Consider the following 17,681-nt stretch of genomic DNA (forward strand, 5'->3'; position numbering starts at 1 on the left):
TAAATGCTGTGCAGAAACGCTGCTTTTATAGGCTGCTTCCATGCTTTGTTTGTTTTTCTTTATTTAAACCTGGTAAATAAATGAGCACATATTCCATAATCGGAGGAAACAATGCAGCCCACCTATAATAGTCATGTGGAGTATTGTATTTCCACTTAAATGTGGCTTTTAATTGCGTCTGGCTGCACTGTACTGTATATAAAAGAACTGGCAGCAATAGCTATTGAAAGGATGTTGTTCATCTGCAGAACTAATACAAATAACACAGCAGCCCTTAGCAAAGAAGGGACACCTGGACCAGCAGAGCTTCAAGACAGAACTAATACAAATAACACAGCAGCCCTTAGGAAAGAAGAGACACCTGGACCAGCAGAGCTTCAAGACAGAACTAATACAAATAACACAGCAGTCCTTAGCAAAGAAGAGACACCTGGACCAGCAGAGCTTCAAGACAGAACTAATACAAATAACACAGCAGCCCTTAGCAAAGAAGGGACACCTGGACCAGCAGAGCTTCAAGACAGAACTAATACAAATAACACAGCAGCCCTTTGGAAAGAAGAGACACCTGGACCAGCAGAGCTTCAAGACAGAACTAATACAAATAACACAGCAGCCCTTAGGAAAGAAGAGACACCTGGACCAGCAGAGCTTCAAGACAGAACTAATACAAATAACACAGCAGCCCTTAGCAAAGAAGAGACACCTGGACCAGCAGAGCTTCAAGACAGAACTAATACAAATAACACAGCAGCCCTTAGCAAAGAAGAGACACCTGGACCAGCAGAGCTTCAAGACAGAACTAATACAAATAACACAGCAGCCCTTAGCAAAGAAGAGACACCTGGACCAGCAGAGCTTCAAGACAGAACTAATACAAATAACACAGCAGCCCTTAGCAAAGAAGAGACACCTGGACCAGCAGAGCTTCAAGACAGAACTAATACAAATAACACAGCAGCCCTTAGGAAAGAAGAGACACCTGGACCAGCAGAGCTTCAAGACAGAACTAATACAAATAACACAGCAGCCCTTAGCAAAGAAGAGACACCTGGACCAGCAGAGCTTCAAGACAGAACTAATACAAATAACACAGCAGCCCTTAGCAAAGAAGAGACACCTGGACCAGCAGAGCTTCAAGACAGAACTAATACAAATAACACAGCAGCCCTTAGCAAAGAAGAGACACCTGGACCAGCAGAGCTTCAAGACAGAACTAATACAAATAACACAGCAGCCCTTAGGAAAGAAGAGACACCTGGACCAGCAGAGCTTCAAGACAGAACTAATACAAATAACACAGCAGCCCTTAGCAAAGAAGGGACACCTGGACAAGTAGAGATTGGAGATGAAGGTTCAGGGGGACATCAGGAAACCTGCGTGGTGACATCATTACATTCATGTTACTATGCAGCTTGTCAGTGTACAGTAATACCAGCTGTGCAGGTGCAGGATTAACTGCTGAATAACAACCTGCTGTGGACGGGGTGCAGAAAGACAGGCCAAGCTCTTTACCTGGTGCACAGACAGGCCGCTGTCAAAGCGTATCTATATATATATATATATATATATATATATATATATATATATATATATATATATATATATATATATTAATATAGCCACAATGACCTTGAATACAATCCCCCTGGTGCTGCACTCAGATGGTTCAGAGCCACAGAGGAGGAGTTTGGAAGGAATCTGCTACGTTCCCTATTGAAATGCACAGAGAGTCTCCTTCACCCTTTCAGTTCAGAGAGTGACAAAGAGGGAGGGTGCCCAGGGCCTGGCTTGCTTGCTAAATGTTTAGTTTAAATCCATCACAACCCTCTATTGTCTCTTAGAGGCAGAGGATACAGACAGCGTAACTGTAAACTGCTTTTCCTAAAGAGTACAGCGGTGTCCTTACAGCCCCCCATGCCTTCCCCGTGGTTACGCTCTGCATTTACCAGAGTTTACCCTGGTTTGCCATGTTTATTAATATGCTTTACCAAGGACCCCTGAATAGCAGGAGAGGCCATCAAAGATGATACATCAGTGATCAAAACAAGGTGGTAAATTAGCATCATGAAGGAAATGTGCAGAAGTGTTCAGATCCCAAGCCCCAATGTGACCTCATTGACTTGGGGTTCATTGTGGGTCATTATTGGCCCTTGTGTTTAGGGCTGGAGTTAGGGTTAGGGTTGTGCTGTTTTAATCACACGCTATGGACTCATATTTCCTCTTCTCTTTAGTTAAAAGTATAAACCACAGAAATACCGTTGCCATGTATTAAAAATGGAAGGGTTAGGCTGCAAGCCACTCGCTTCTTGTAAACGATTGTTTGTTGAATTTGATTCTTTTCCAGGAAAAAACAGCAACCAATGTCCCTTTCTAGATCAAGTCAAATCAAACATCGTGGGCCAGGTTTTCGTGCTCTCTCTCTCTCTCTCTCTCTCTCTCTCTCTCTCTCTCTCTCTCTCTCTCTCTCTCTCTCTCTCTCTCTCTCTCTCTCTCTCTCTCTCTCTCTCTCTCTCTCTCTCTCTCTCTCTCTCTCTCTCTCTCTCGGGTGAGTGATTCGTTCGTTTGCTTTGCATATTAATGAGGCGTGGTTGGGGACTCTTTTTTTAAAAGCGCAAGACCGCTCTGTAAAGGGAGCACGGCAAATCAGAGCGCACAGGTTTGCAGCGACAGACTCGACCCAGAGGAAACACAGCGCGGAGTTCAACGCCGCAGCTTCTAGCGCAGGAACTGAACAACGACTCGTATTATAGCGTGGCGTTTGAGAAAACAAAACAGTGAGGCTGACATATCAAGAAAACACACGTTTGAAAAGGAGCCAGAGGACTACACGACAAAACTATCAATATTAAACACACCAGGAGGGCTTTTCCTGTTCTGAAGTGACGCGATGCAGCGCTCCACCGTCCTGCTTATCCTGATGGTAATCGCCCTATACTCCATCAGTGTGGAAGGTAAGCTTGATGTTTGTTTGGGGAACAGTTTGTTATTTAAAACAAGTTTTGGATCAATCCAAAAAGGCGTTTTGAAGTTCTAATATATACACCTCATCAGCTTTCATAGAAACATACAACACATGCGTATGTGTCTTTCTCTATTGTAATACATTTTAAACACATTTGAAAAATACTATTTGCATCAAGTTATAGGGATAGCATTTAGCAAAAGCAAACGAAAAAGACACCACCGTTTACAAAGACTAATTATGGGTTAGAAGGCATTTAGAAGAATTATTGCTTACCTTTTTAAAGAAATCTAAATGCATATACATCTCTCAAATATATGAAATAGTGAGTTTTCAGTTTATCGATTCCTTTTCTTTATTATGAATATATTTTAAGTTAGCAGACGCTTTCATCAAGAGACGTGCAGAAACTAAACAAAATATAAAATAAACACATTTTAAAATGTTTAAGCAGGAAAAATAAAATAGAATAAGGATACGGAGAGAAATGTTTATAGAATTCTAAACATTTCAAATACACACAACTAATAGAATAACCCAACACCCCAGAACGCTGTTCTACACGATTGCCGCTCACACCGGCGGGGGAGATGAATCCGCAGCAACTTTTAATGTGCGGCAGCAGAAACAGGTGAGCGAGGAGCTCGCGTGAAAACAGTCCAGGGTGCGCTGTGACGCGCACAGAACACTTGCAATGGTGTTATTGTTTGAATCTGAAGTGAAAAGAAACGAAACCATAACTGCTATAATTAAGATAATTTTGGTCAATTACATGACAGAAATATCATGAAGCAGTTTAGCGCCTCTAGCCTGAGGGAGAGACGTGCAAAACATGACGAGTAATGATTTAAAACCCCTTTATATGCTTCGTTGTTTCCAAGGCAAGCCTACAGAGTTTGGGCTTGCTAATGGGGTCGCTAGCAGGTGACCGCTTCGAGTATAGCTACTTAAACTGACTAATTCTAAATACAAGCAACCAAAATATACCTGTAGTCTTGGCTTTCGTAAGATACTTTACACAACTCTATAAACCGGCAGTTCAATACGTGTCTAAAGGTTGTTTTTCAATTCGGTAAAAAAAAAAATATATAGCTATATAACTTTATAACAGTGTTTTTTCCAAAGTTACATTTTGAATAGCTTGCTGTTTTAAAAAGAAAGATGATGTGCCCTTCAATCTCTTGTAGGTCTACCTATTTGTTACTGAAATATTTCAGCTTTTGTGATGCTCATTAGGTTTAAAAAAAAAAACCCAGAAGGGCATTTACTGGAACGCAAATGCTTTATGAATAGGATATACTTCATGAGTTTACACGAACGCTGTTTATCTTTATTTGATCAATGACCAATGCACCTGAAATACATGTCAAACAAAACTGCAATTGTTCTGGACAGTCAGTAGATAGTTCTGGAGACGCGCGGTAGTGCGTGCGGTGACGCCATGGGCTTTGGTGAGCGCTATCTCCGCTCGAAATTACATCGACGGCTTACTTCTCCGAGTCATCAGTGGAACAGTTTTTGTCTGAAAGTGGGTGAAAAAAAACATGAATTACAATTGTGGAACGAATAAGAAAGCGGTCCAGACTACTCGCAAGCCGCTGAACTAAGCGTCGATTTTCTGGTTTGGTACGGGTGCGGTTTTTACACTCTTGAATAAAATGTGTGACTACTTCTCCGCGCAATGAATCGAAACGCAGGCTCCTACTTTGCTTTTGTTAAATTGTTCATCTGTTCTTGTAGTGTGTGTTTATTTGTGTATTTATTATTCATCTTTGCACTCTACCTCAATAAAACAAAACATTGAAACAGCAATTCCCTTTTTCAATTATCTGCAGCAATTCAGGAACCCATGTGTTTATTCATGGCAGTGAACGTGCTAGTATATAGCAGTCAGAGCATGGAAATCTAAAGCTATAGCATCAATTAGTTATATAAATGTGGATACATATTTCTCAAAGCATCTTCCAAACACACCTCCAGCTGCACTGAACAATGTGCCTCGCTGTGTTAAAACTGCTGAGAGAGCTCAGAAACAGCAAGGACATTGCTAGAGATGGATTAGCACCTGCTACACAATCCAGGCCAGGTAGAAACAGCAGCTGTTTACTGCCTTCTCTCCAGGGAACGGGCATGAGCAGGGAACTGGGGAGAGCAGCTGCAAGCTGGGCAGTCACATTGCAGGCTTCCTCTTCATTATTAATAAAATGTGCTTTACAATGCTTTCAGAAATATTGAAGCAGTAAACGTGGTTTTGTTCTGGAAAGGGACGTGTGCTTATTCTTTGTTTCTTTTATCTGAAAGGTAAACTCATGCCTTCATACTTCAGATAACATCTCAAATATAGATTAAACAGTGAGTTTTCAGTTCCTTTTCGTCATTTAATATAGACATATAAATTGATTGATTGAAGTCATGCATTTGAGCCAGGAGCATTTTTCATGTAAGCCTACTAGTACAGATCATTTGAAATGATGTTTTCTCTCAAGCGAAAGCCAGGTAATGCCACATCTCTCTGCTGCTTAACTTCTGATCATTCACCTGCTGCAAGTTAACTGTGCCTCTGTGTTGTTTCTGCTGCAGCCTACAAATGCAAATGCACAAGAAAGGGGCCCAAGATCCGGTACAAGGACGTGCAGAAGCTGGAGATCAAACCGAAGCACCCCTACTGCCATGAGAAGATGATCTTGTAAGCCTTGTTCTTTCTCCTCTTTGTAGCTGCAGAGTGACATTCTAGGCAGGATTAACCTGGCCTCGAGTCTATTTTACTGTTCCACTGACAGCCTAGCTGAGGGCCAGTGCTGCATTCTCTATTGAGTTTGCTGGCTCTCCTGTCCCTGGTACCACGTTCACTGCACTGTATTGGGATTGTTCAGATCCTTGGTGCTGTATTGAATTAGCTGGCTCTCAGACCACGGACCTGGACTCAGGACCTGAGTGCTGTATTAAATCTGTGAGGATTGGTTCACACTGTGGAGCCGCAGTTAAGATATTTTTTGCAGGGTGTATTTTTTCGTGTTCTTGTTCAGCTTCCTCTCTGAGCTGCAATCGGTCAATATCAAGTTCCTCGTCGATACTAAGCCACGCAGGCAACATTCAGATTCTCGTATCGTGGCAGTTTTGAGACGGGCTTGGCAGGGTTTCAGGGGGTGAAAAGATCTAAAGACTGAGGGCTAACATTCACCTACTGCATTAGCAAAATACACTGGAATGGTTGATTCAATGACGTCACTGACCAGGGTAATAAATAAACACGGTGTCTTTTGGATTGGATCTCTTGCACAATGGAAACAGGACCCCAGGAAGTGAAGTTTTTGACTTTCACAGCAGAAGGACTCCCCTCAAATGTGCGACCATATAATGTAGGGAAACATTAACCCTAACCCTCAAATGTGCAACCATATAATGTAGGGAAACATTAACCCTCCGTGCCACATGTGCAGTGATTTCTGAACCAATTAGTTGTCTTCGTTAGCTGGTACTCTTAATTCCCTGGCAGTTTTTATATAATTATCTTCAGCGAGCAGCAGCTAGAAGCAGGCTAGTCATTCTCATTCCAGTGTCATTTACAGAAAGTTGTCTCCTGATTGACAGGAGACACTAATGTTTGGACTAGCAGCAGATGGACTGCGCTGCTCAGACATGGAAGGCTGCCAGCTCGTTTGCAAGCGATCTGCCCGGCCATTCACATTAGGAGCTTGCTTCTAATCAACACAGTTTCTCACTCTGCGTTGGCTGCTTTGAGAGATTCGCATGGTGTAACAATTTCCTATCGGAAGCCTTGTCACTGATTTTACTCCATGCTTAATGGAGCCCAGGTGGTTAATTTGAAATGGGCACAAGTTCTGATTGAGACGGATGTGAGCAGTTCACAGATGATTAACAAATAATTGAACACTAATCCTGAGCTTCCTAAGGTGAAGCAAGGTAGTCCCAAGAGTCTTGCTCATCTGCGTCAGTGGAACCAGTCAGATAGCCATAAGGCTGAGCCCTAAATTTAATACAAATAAAACTAAGCCTGCTGCAGCCTGTAAAGGCGTGCCGTGACTGTTCTGGAATCACCTGGGGTGGAACCCACTCGAAGGACCAGAAAGGCGTGTGGTCCATTGGTGACCGCAGTGCAGCCATTGTCATAGTAATAAGGGGTTTGTTTTTCTTGCTTCTGCAGCGTCACTATGGAGAACGTGTCCCGCTTCAAGGGCCAGGAGTACTGTCTGCACCCCAGACTGCAGAGCACCAAGAACCTGGTGAAATGGTACACGATCTGGAAGGACAAGCACAGGTAAAGGCTTGGCATGGTGCCGAGTGTCATTGTGTAGACTCCTTGTCAGGATCACAGAGCTCAGTGTTCTAGTGCGTAATACAATTTACAAACCAGTGGCGGCTAGGACCGCCCTGTTCCTGGTAGCTGATTGATCTCAGAACTTTGTCAAGTTGGCAATTGAAGGATCCACGTGATCCTGCCTGAACAACATGACTAGGTAGCCCTCTCTCTCTGTGTGACGAAGTCTCTCCCTCCCTCTGTCCCAAGTCTGTCTCCACTTCATTTCCAACTGTGTGTCCTGTGGTTGGGTAGAGGACACTGGACTGATCAGAGTCCTGACTGCAGCACTGACCGTATACAAGGTGACGAGGGAGTGCGTGTGCTTTTACAGGGCGTCTTGAGCACCAGATCATCGCTCTGGTTCAGGTGCACTAGGAGGTTAATGCAGTGCAGAGCAGACCGGCGTGCAGTAGATGATAATAATGAGCTGGCGGTGGAAGATTACTGCAGACCGGAGCAGGTTCCTGAGCTCATGCATACGCGATGACAGACAGCAGCCACTGAGCCGTACCTCTTCAGCCCTGCCTTTGTGCCAACTTGCAGCTACACAATGAAATGAAAGCACCGCTGTAAACTTACCACCATGTCTTCTCTTCTCTTGCAGGGTTTACGAATCCTAAATCGGTACAAGATGGACCAGCAAACCTCCCCCCCCCCCCCCCCCCAATTGCCCCTGAAAACAAGACTGTTTTAAAAGCACAAACAAGAAAATCAGAAACTTCAGACTTTAATGCAAATATTACTTGTGGAATTGTAGACGATGGCAGAGCAATTGTATTTATTTTTGTAACTTTCGATTTCACCCCTGGAGGATGGCCAGAGTGAGAATGTAAGGGAGACGGTGTATGGCAGGTGCTTCCTAGCGGATTGCTCTAGTGGAGACCGCTCAGCTGTATCTGTGTTTGCTTTGCAGATGTGTCTCTGTGGGACAGATCGTACCACCCTCAGGCTTTGGCTTCAGGGCAATCGAACCCACCGTCAGTCAATCGTTTACGATTCTGGGTTTAAGAGCGTTTTGGGTGTGTTCTATAAACATGCCCAGAGAAACATCTGACCAGTAGCATGTTCGCACTGCATGATTGAGATGACCCTGTTAAGGCAGGTCCACACCGGAGCCATCAGTTGCACAACCCAATTGCTCCCGAAATTGCGCAGCTCAGTTGCAAGCAATTGCTGTGTCCGCATCTGAGCAATTACTTGTGCAACAAGGTTCCCGCATCTACAAGTTTCATTGTTTTATGGTAACTGAGGTGAGAGGTGTTTTTTTTTTTATTATTCCATCTACAAGGTGAAGTAGTTTGGGTTTTTTAAGGTTTTGACAACTGAATTGACACGTTTTTGTTGGTTTTTTTGTTCCGCGTCTGTACGTTTAGAATTGTATTTATTTTATTTATTTTTTGACAGCTGAGGTGACACTTTTTTTGGTCAGGTCATATGTGTCCAGTATTTTTTTTTAACTGTTATTTTAAATGCCATATTCCCTAAAGAAAAAACAAAGCCCTGTAAAAGCTGGACGAAACCGTTTCATTTTACCGCCGATGTTTTTAAAATGAGAGCTTCTTTATGACAGGATGTGCAAGCCGTGCAGTCAGCATTATAAGAACCAATCAGAGTCTGTGAATTGCCACGTGATCGCCTGTGTCTACAGATGCCGCTCCGGAGGTTGCTTGGAAAGTAGAGCCCGGCTCTACTTCAAGCAACTGGTTGTGCAACTGCTCGCAACTGGTTGCAGGGACGTCCAAATATAAACAACGTGGTTGCATGGACGTCCACATATAAACGACGTGGTTGGATGCGACTAAGTTGCGCAGCTGATCGCTGAGGTGTGGACCCAGCTTTAGATAAGTCCTGCTCAGAGTAACACTGTGCTTCGTCCTGGGGATGGGCAACAGCTGATTTGCAGACAATCCCATTCCATCAGACACTATACAGTGTAATGCTTTACCCACGGAGGTGCGAAACTGGCTTCACTAGAGGGTATAACAGCAGTTTTGTTTTCATGGTGTTTAATTCCACTGCAAAGTAAACGCTCTTTCCTGGAACTTTTACCTTGTTTGTTTTTAACCCTGTTTGATTTGCTTTGCATTGGACACTGTTTGTGTCTCAACCTGAATGTACAGCCTAATACTGTGCATTCCACTTTGTTATATATATGCATACATAAATTGCTTGTAAATAGAATGAATACTATATCGAAACATACATTTATTACCTCTTAAGTAATGCATTGTATTGCTAAATTATTGTTTTGCTATTTAAATTTGACAATGTTGTTTGTTTGTTTTTGTGCACAGTATATAACCTGGCACGTCTTTTTAAAGTGGTCAGGAGTGTATGTAATATAATCTAATGGAGCTCCCTGGCAATAAGAGAGTTTGAACCTTACAGTCCTGGTGTGTGTTCTTTATGCGTGACTCTGCAGGGCATTGTGAAACACAGGACAGGAGTCAATCTGAAAATCCAATACAGCAGCCTCTTCTCCTGCTCTACTCAATCAAACGCATGCTCTGAAAATCCAGTACAGCAGCCTCGTGCTGCAGCGGTGTCCTGGATGAATGAGCTTTGCATGGTCACTCACACAGGTGTTACTGCAGTGGTGTCCTGGATGAATGAGCTTTGCATGGTCACTCACACAGGTGTTACTGCAGCAATGTCCTGGATGAATGAGCTTTGCATGGTCCCCACTTTGTAAAACACCTTTTTAAGAACTAAATATGCCTTTAACAAAAAATAAATAAAAGTGCCAACATTTTTAGTTTGTTGTCGACTTTCACCCTGTGTGGAGTTTTGTCTGACTGGAGTTAGAAATAGTAAATAAAAATATAGTGAGAGTCAATGAGAAGTTCCCACAAATATAGGAATGCAAACATGTGTATATATGTGTGCGTGTGTGTGTTTGGAAGGCTATTATTATTTTCCTCAGTAAAGTCTGCCATCTCCTGCTCCTTGAGGGTACTGCACTCTCTCGGGTTCATACAGCACATCTCCTGCTCCTTGAGGGTACTGCGCTCTCTCAGGTTCATACAGCACATCTCCTGCTCCTTGAGGGTACTGCACTCTCTCGGGTTCATACAGCACATCTCCTGCTCCTTGAGGGTACTGCGCTCTCTCAGGTTCATACAGCACATCTCCTGCTCCTTGAGGGTACCGCGCTCTCTCGGGTTCATACAGCACATCTCCTGCTCCTTGAGGGTACCGCGCTCTCTCGGGTTCATACAGCACATCTCCAGCTCCTTGAGGGTACCGCGGTCTCTCGGGTTCATACAGCACATCTCCAGCTCCTTGAGGGTACCGCACTCTATCGGGTTCATACAGCACATCTCCTGCTCCTTGAGGGTACCGTGCTCTCTCAGGTTCATACAGGTTCACTGTGGTCATCTGTGGTCAAAGTGCCCTGCTCTTAAATGGCTGCTCTGTCGTCTTTCATTTCATATGAATGACTGTGGGAATATACACATGCTGCTGTAGAGACCATGCTAGTGTGTTTGTAACATACACACACACACACGCAGAGGTGTGCTGCAGAAATGCATTGAGTGCACTTTGCCACGTTGGAACTGGAGTTGCTTTCGACTGGCAAGCACGTGAAAGGTGTGGAAAGGATCTCAAAGAGAACGATCCTAATACAGCTCATATTATGCATTTATTAAAACGACTGCATCGAGAGAAACAGTGAGGTGCTGCTGGATGAATGGAGGGATACTGCTGACTGTTTACAATGAATAACCCAGTCAATCCCCTGTAGTACCTTGGAATTATACAGCAAAAGTACAACATGAATATGGAAAGCTACCTTACAAACCACCCTATTGAACTGCTGCAAAACTACAGCACAGGGGTGGAAATAAGACTCCTGTTGCATAGCAGTTTCACCCGTTCCAGGTTTTACTACGACCAGTAAAACCTGGAATGGGTGAAACTGCGATGCAACAGGATTAGCGCCGTGTATAGCTAACAAGCTCAGGTGTGTCTGATTGAACACCTAGTGAAACCAGGAAGGGATCGAACTGCTGTGCAATAGGAGTCTTATTCCACCCCTGCAGCACACCACAGACAGACTATGCTGTACGTGTCAAAGTGCCCACATTTTAAACCAATCCTGAAGTTTTGGCGAACGCTGAATAAATACAAAGTCGGGTGTGGTCTGCAGTACTGCACAACGAACACCAGATGGCACCTGAGAGTTAGCAAATTGTTTCGCATTGGAAATGTCGTAGACAAAAAAGTAGAAAAAATAATTACATTTTTTCTACTGCTGTACTTTTTTAAGTCACTGTTTAATTGGTCAACGTCAGAGGGTGGAATAACTGGTCAAACAACAGCTATATTATATTTAGCTATGGGCAAACTATGGACGTAGTGAACGTAGATTCTATCAAATATGATTTTTTTTAGCACGTATGGTTCCAATATAAAAGATCTGACTTCATTTGTACTTACCTATGTAACACCTAAGTTATTTTATATGTTTGTTTTTTAATCCTACTACGTCACCAAGGGAGACGCTTTACCCTTTTATAACGAAAACAGTAATTTAGCAAGTCATTCTGTCTAAAACAATACTGTACAGATCCAACACAGAGGACAAGTCGACTTGCAACCCTGCAAACAACCCACTAGAAACGCCCCCAAGAGATCTACCACAGCCAACCACGGTGCGCGTAACAAGCTACGACAGCCCCCTGCCACAACGAGGCTGTTTACCGAAGCAGCCAATCAGAGCGCCGCTCTCATCCCGGCCAAGCCTCGCATTGAGCGCTCTTGTTGTCTGTCAGTTTCCGTTATTTCACTCAAGCGAACTCCGAACGGGGCGAGAGAGACTGTAACCAGCAATAAACAAGCGTCTATCGGAGCAGTCATAGAAGCGGATGTGAAGTCCGTTTCAGTCGTCGTTAAGAAACAAACACCGTGAAAGGAGAGTGTAGGCAGACCCGCCATCTCCCCGCCGCCCCGTCTGACGACGGGCAGGTAAGAGCTGACTGCGCATGTGCGTGATTGTGGCGCGCATGCGCCGGAGGAGAGGGACCTGCCAGATAAGGTCCTGTTCAACTGTGACGCACTACGCATGTGTCAAGCTGCTAAACAACAGCATGCATTGTAACGGAACGCCATATTATTACTATTATTATTATTATTATTATTATTATTATTATGCGTCATGCCTCATTGTAATATATCTGTTTATTAATTGCAAAATGAAGATCTCCCAGCTGTAAGTGCGTTAGGAATGCGGTTTATATAATATGAAGCTGTGGATTCATTCGTATTTTTTGCTAGTGCCTTTACAGTCATGCTAGTTATTATATGTTCCAATACTGAGGTCATGTGGCCCATTGCATTACTAAAGCCGTCTCAGCTCTTCTTGCAGTGTATGTATTATTATTATTATTATTTATTTCTTAGCAGACACCCTTATCCAGGGCGACTTGCAATTGTTACAAGATATCACATTATTTTTACATACAATTACATTATTTTTACATACAATTACATTATTTTTTACACATTATTTTTACATACAATTACCCATTTATACAGTTGGGTTTTTACTGGAGCAATCCTGGAGCAGCAGGAGCAGCAGTGTGGAGTAGTGGTTAGGGCTCTGGACTCTTGACCGGAGGGTCGTGGGTTCAATCCTTGGTGGGGACACTGCTGCTGTACCCTTGAGCAAGGTACTTTACCTAGATTGCTCCAGTAAAAACCCAACTGTATAAATGGGTAATTGTATGTAAAAATAGTGTAATATCTTGTAACAATTGTAAGTCGCCCTGGATAAGGGCGTCAGCTAAGAAATAAATAATAATAATAATAATAATAATAATAATCTAGGTAAAGTACCTTGCTCAAGGGCACAGCAGCAGTGTCCCCACTTGGGATTGAACCCACGACCTTCCGGTCCAGATTCCAGAGCCCTAACCACTACTCCATACTGCTGCCCCAGTAGTTTTATTGTACAAATATTTCGACTCGTGCCTTCTTTAATGTACTAAGATACCCTGAAGAAGGCACCAGGCGTTTGTCTGTGTGGCGTAGTTCGCTATGCATGATTGTTTCAGTGATCCAAACAGTGTGTGAATGTGCATCACATCTCTTTGAGCAGTATGCATCTTGCAGTACAGTGTGCTGTACTAATGCAGGTCTATTGCAACTATATCAGACTGTGTGTGGAAATCCAGCTGAATGATGATGATTTAGGTGAAGCACGAGCTCAGCGTTCTAGCTATCTTTATACTTTATATATATATATATATATATATTGAGCTAATATATATATATATATATATATATATATATATATATATACATACACACACCTACATCATGCGAACCAGCCACATAGGAGCAAAAGAAGAACTATTGCCTTGTCATGCAGAAACCCCATCATCTCTTAACAGTACTGAGGACAAAGGAAGTGCTTATTCATTCTAAATAAGGAGTCTTCTAGATAAGGTCACACACTGCTCTGTTCTTCAAAACAGCTATGAACCCTGTGCTTACATAACAGTATCTTTTTGCATCACATTGCTTTGTATCTGACTCATGTCTCTCAGCCCTCTTGCACACGCCCAGCACTCCCATTAGTTCTGTAAAGTGAAACCGCCAGTGCCGGAGGAGAACCAGTCACGTACTGGGAACTATGGGATTCTGAAAGTGTCCTGTAATAGACGTGTAGTTCGTTTTCAAAGTAAACACTTTAATAACCGTAATAAACACAGGGCTCGATTTCAAATTCTCATTTTAACTTTGAAAAATGAAGTTACCGAACCCGAAAAAAACAACTCTGACATGTCATTTTTGAGCATAGAAAGGGGCTTAAGATATTATTTTTATATATTCATTTTAAAACTGTAATTGCTGTTTTTTTATTATTTGTTTCAGACCAAAATGCACTGTTGACGATTAGGAGTAAATAGCTGTGAGACTCTAAACCACAGTATTTCATTGGACACTTGAGAATAATAACATATATGCAGTACTTTAAAACAGATGTAAACTAACACAAACAACGTGTGTGTGTGTGTGTGTGTGTGTGTGTGTGTGTGTGTATTCCTGTTAGAAAATGTGTCAAAAGATAATAAACCCACGTGATATTGTATTTAGTACGCATCCTGTAACTTGCGAAATGTTTTTTTGAGTTTTACAGCAGTCCCTGAACTCCTAGCATGAGCACATCAATACAGCATGTGTTGACACTTCAGATGCCACACGTACTGACAGCTTTAGTGGGGTCCTTCTGTCGCCATGACATCCATACACCACGTATTGCTGTGCCTTTGATATGAAATTAGTATGGAAGAACATTTTACGAGTTTGCATACTGTAACTGAAAAAAGACCCCAACGCCCAATCGTGTTGTTTTTGTAATGGTTTTGCGCCTGGTCTGACCGTGTTGTGTCCCTGTGTGAATAGAATATTCTGGAAATGATCAAACAGGAGGTAGCCCCTGGTTTAACACACTCGCACGCCTTCTTCAGCCCTGCCCTGCACCGTGCAGTACCACTGACGGCTGGTGTCGGGTTAGGTTAATAAATTAAATAAATAAATAAATAAACTGGGCGAAGAGGAAGTTGCTGTGGGTTTGTGCGCTTGAGCAGGGGGGGAAGGAGAGGCGGGGGGACCGGATTTAGCAGATTTTCTCCGGGTTGGTGGGTGTGTGAGATCTTCCATCAGTTGCATCGAACAGTAAACAGCATCTCCGAAACTGGGATAACAAAAAAAAAGAAAAGAAAAGCCGCTGCTCTTGTCTGGTCCGTTGTGTTTTTTGTTCATTGGGCGTCTCAGACTCCGGTGATAGATACATGATAAAAGGAAGCAGTAGTGTCACTTCACCGATTCCATCGCGTTATTAACACACTGAATGGTTGCTGTTCGGGATTGCATTGGGTTTAAACCGGTAGGTGCATTCTTAAATTGTTAACCTGTTTATTATACTGCTGGAAGTCATGCATAGTTTCAGCTTGCGTTTTGTTTTTTTTGGCGACGGCTTTCCAATGCACCATGGAAACGGTTCTGTGTCTGTGTGTGTAGATTGAGTTAAATCGTTTCACCGAGAAAGAATGAATAAATTAGCGCTGTAATCACTCGATGGGTGTATTTATTTATTCGTTGTGTTACAGTTCGTCCAGACCGACCCTGTACTGGGTTATGTTGGTGAAAAACAAGGAGTTTCTCATCCGTCTTTTTTTTTTGGTTTCGTTTACTGTCGCTAGCTCGGGCGCTCGCCTACACACAGCAGTACGTCAGGATTTCAGTTTCAATCCGTGTAAAATATAGACTGTATGTATATTTATTCAAGTTATAAGTTGTTTTTTTTTTTTTTAAATCTTAATAAGACAACGATTGAAGCCAGTTTAGAATATATATATATATATATACACACACATACATACGACAATGTATTAATTGTTACACGTTATCTGTTTATGAAAACAACAAATACACGTTTAATAATTATATTTATGAACTCTACGTTGTCCGAAGTGCGCTCTGTATCATTTGGGTTATTATTATTATTATTATTATTATTATTTTTTTTTTTTTTTTTTTTTTAAAGCGTATTTATTTTTAGGTCGTGGCTGCACACTGTTAGTTCATTCGGTGCTATGCGAGTTAGGGCGCCGGGTTCAAACCGTGTCAAGTGTAAACCTGGACGGAACAAACGCATAAGCGGTCTTGTAGCCAGCTGCGATCCGCGCGCTGTGTTGCGGGTACAGTACTGTCTGCATATGAAGTAGCAGCTGTACTGTGTGCAAAATGGCTAGCACGGGGGTGGGGTGCAAACACGGATCCGTATTCTGTCAAGATACCAAAAAAAAAAAAGAAATACTGGGATGTTTGCCGCAAAAGACAGTGCAGTTGATCCGAGTTTATTTTCGGTGTACCGATTCAAAAACGTGTTGAGAATCGCGTGTGAACTTGCAGCTAAACTAGCGCTTCCTAATACTGCCGTTTGCAACATGCAGGGCATGTACAGTGTAGAGGCATGTATGATCTGTAAGAGAGATCCGTAAATAATTTAGTAGCATGTAAAATGAAAGTAAGTCTTGGTCAGCTCTGGCGCATTGTTTCACTTCCATTGTACGCACAGAATATGCCCGTGCACGGTGCTGTCCTACAGCAGACATTTTAGCAGACTGTATCTGCAGAACAGATGGAATGGCTGTATATTATCAGAAACACGATCGCATTCATAATCAGTTACAATAGACTCCAGTAGAATCAACACACGTTGATGCACGGTGTGGAGGGTAATCAGGGTATGATTGATTCACCATAGTTAACCCTTCAGCCTCCCCTATCTAGAGTAACAGCAAAAACATGTTTTTAACCCTTTTGATCCTGGGTTAACCTGCTTGCCTACTTCTGTTTCTATGTCTGTTATATTGCATTCTGCATATAGCACTGAACCCCAGTTATATTGCATTCTGCATATAGCACTGAACCCCTGTTATATTGCATTCTGCATATAGCACTGAACCCCAGTTATATTGCATTCTGCATATAGCACTGAACCCCTGTTATATTGCATTCTGCATATAGCACTGAACCCCTGTTATATTGCATTCCTCATATAGCACTGAACCCCTGTTATATTGCATTCTGCATATAGCACTGAACCCCTGTTATATTGCATTCTGCATATAGCACTGAACCCCTGTTATATTGCATTCTGCATATAGCACTGAACCCCAGTTATATTGCATTCTGCATATAGCACTGAACCCCAGTTATATTGCATTCTGCATATAGCACTGAACCCCTGTTATATTGCATTCTGCATATAGCACTGAACCCCTGTTATATTGCATTCTGCATATAGCACTGAACCCCTGTTATATTGCATTCTGCATATAGCACTGAACCCCTGTTATATTGCATTCTGCATATAGCACTGAACCCCAGTTATATTGCATTCTGCATATAGCACTGAACCCCAGTTATATTGCATTCTGCATATAGCACTGAACCCCTGTTATATTGCATTTTGCATATAGCACTGAACACCTGTTATATTGCATTCTGCATATAGCACTGAACCCCTGTTATATTGCATTCTGCATATAGCACTGAACCCCTGTTATATTGCATTCTGCATATAGCACTGAACCCCTGTTATATTGCATTCTGCATATAGCACTGAACACCCGTTATATTGCATTCTGCATATAGCACTGAACCCCCGTTATATTGCATTCTGCATATAGCACTGAACCCCCGTTATATTGCATTCTGCATATAGCACTGAACCCCTGTTATATTGCATTGCGCATATAGCACTGAACCCCTGTTATATTGCATTGCACATATAGCACTGAACCCCTCTTTTGTTTGAGTGGAACTAGCGGGAATCAGAAAGCACGCTGTATGAAGGTCAGCACTACAAGCTGAGATGGA

At 42.6% G+C, this 17,681-nt stretch overlaps 2 protein-coding genes across 8 annotated transcripts in view; both read left to right on the forward strand.

Moving 5' to 3' along the window:
* Positions 1 to 2,601: 2,601 nt before the first annotated feature.
* On the forward strand, positions 2,602 to 9,673 carry LOC117431375 (C-X-C motif chemokine 14-like). Of its 2 annotated transcripts, XR_009308176.1 has the most exons (5): positions 2,602 to 2,954; positions 5,546 to 5,651; positions 7,131 to 7,244; positions 7,891 to 8,305; positions 8,371 to 9,673. XR_009308176.1 is itself a non-coding variant. In XM_034052237.3 (4 exons), exons 1-4 carry the CDS (start codon positions 2,891 to 2,893, stop codon positions 7,904 to 7,906), a joined length of 300 nt encoding a protein of 99 aa, XP_033908128.1. In that variant the 5' UTR covers positions 2,602 to 2,890; the 3' UTR covers positions 7,907 to 9,673. The 2 variants fall into 2 exon arrangements, 1 of the variants encoding a protein (XP_033908128.1); XM_034052237.3 differs by having other exon boundaries at positions 7,891 to 9,673.
* Positions 9,674 to 12,027: 2,354 nt separating this feature from the next.
* LOC117962690 (protein FAM13B-like) overlaps positions 12,028 to 17,681 on the forward strand; it is a 39,475-nt gene continuing 33,821 nt past the window's right edge. For 4 of the 6 annotated variants that reach the window (XM_058996512.1, XM_058996517.1, XM_058996518.1 and 1 more), the window contains exon 1: positions 14,861 to 15,180. The gene's annotated coding sequence lies outside the window, so the exon portion shown is untranslated. Of the gene's footprint in view, positions 12,255 to 14,859; positions 15,181 to 17,681 lie in introns of those variants that run through there. The other 2 variants (XM_058996513.1, XM_058996515.1) reach the window with 2 other exon arrangements.

This window comes from Acipenser ruthenus, chromosome 22 (genome assembly GCF_902713425.1).
Source record: "Acipenser ruthenus chromosome 22, fAciRut3.2 maternal haplotype, whole genome shotgun sequence".
In the NCBI taxonomy this organism is placed as follows: domain Eukaryota; kingdom Metazoa; phylum Chordata; class Actinopteri; order Acipenseriformes; family Acipenseridae; genus Acipenser; species Acipenser ruthenus.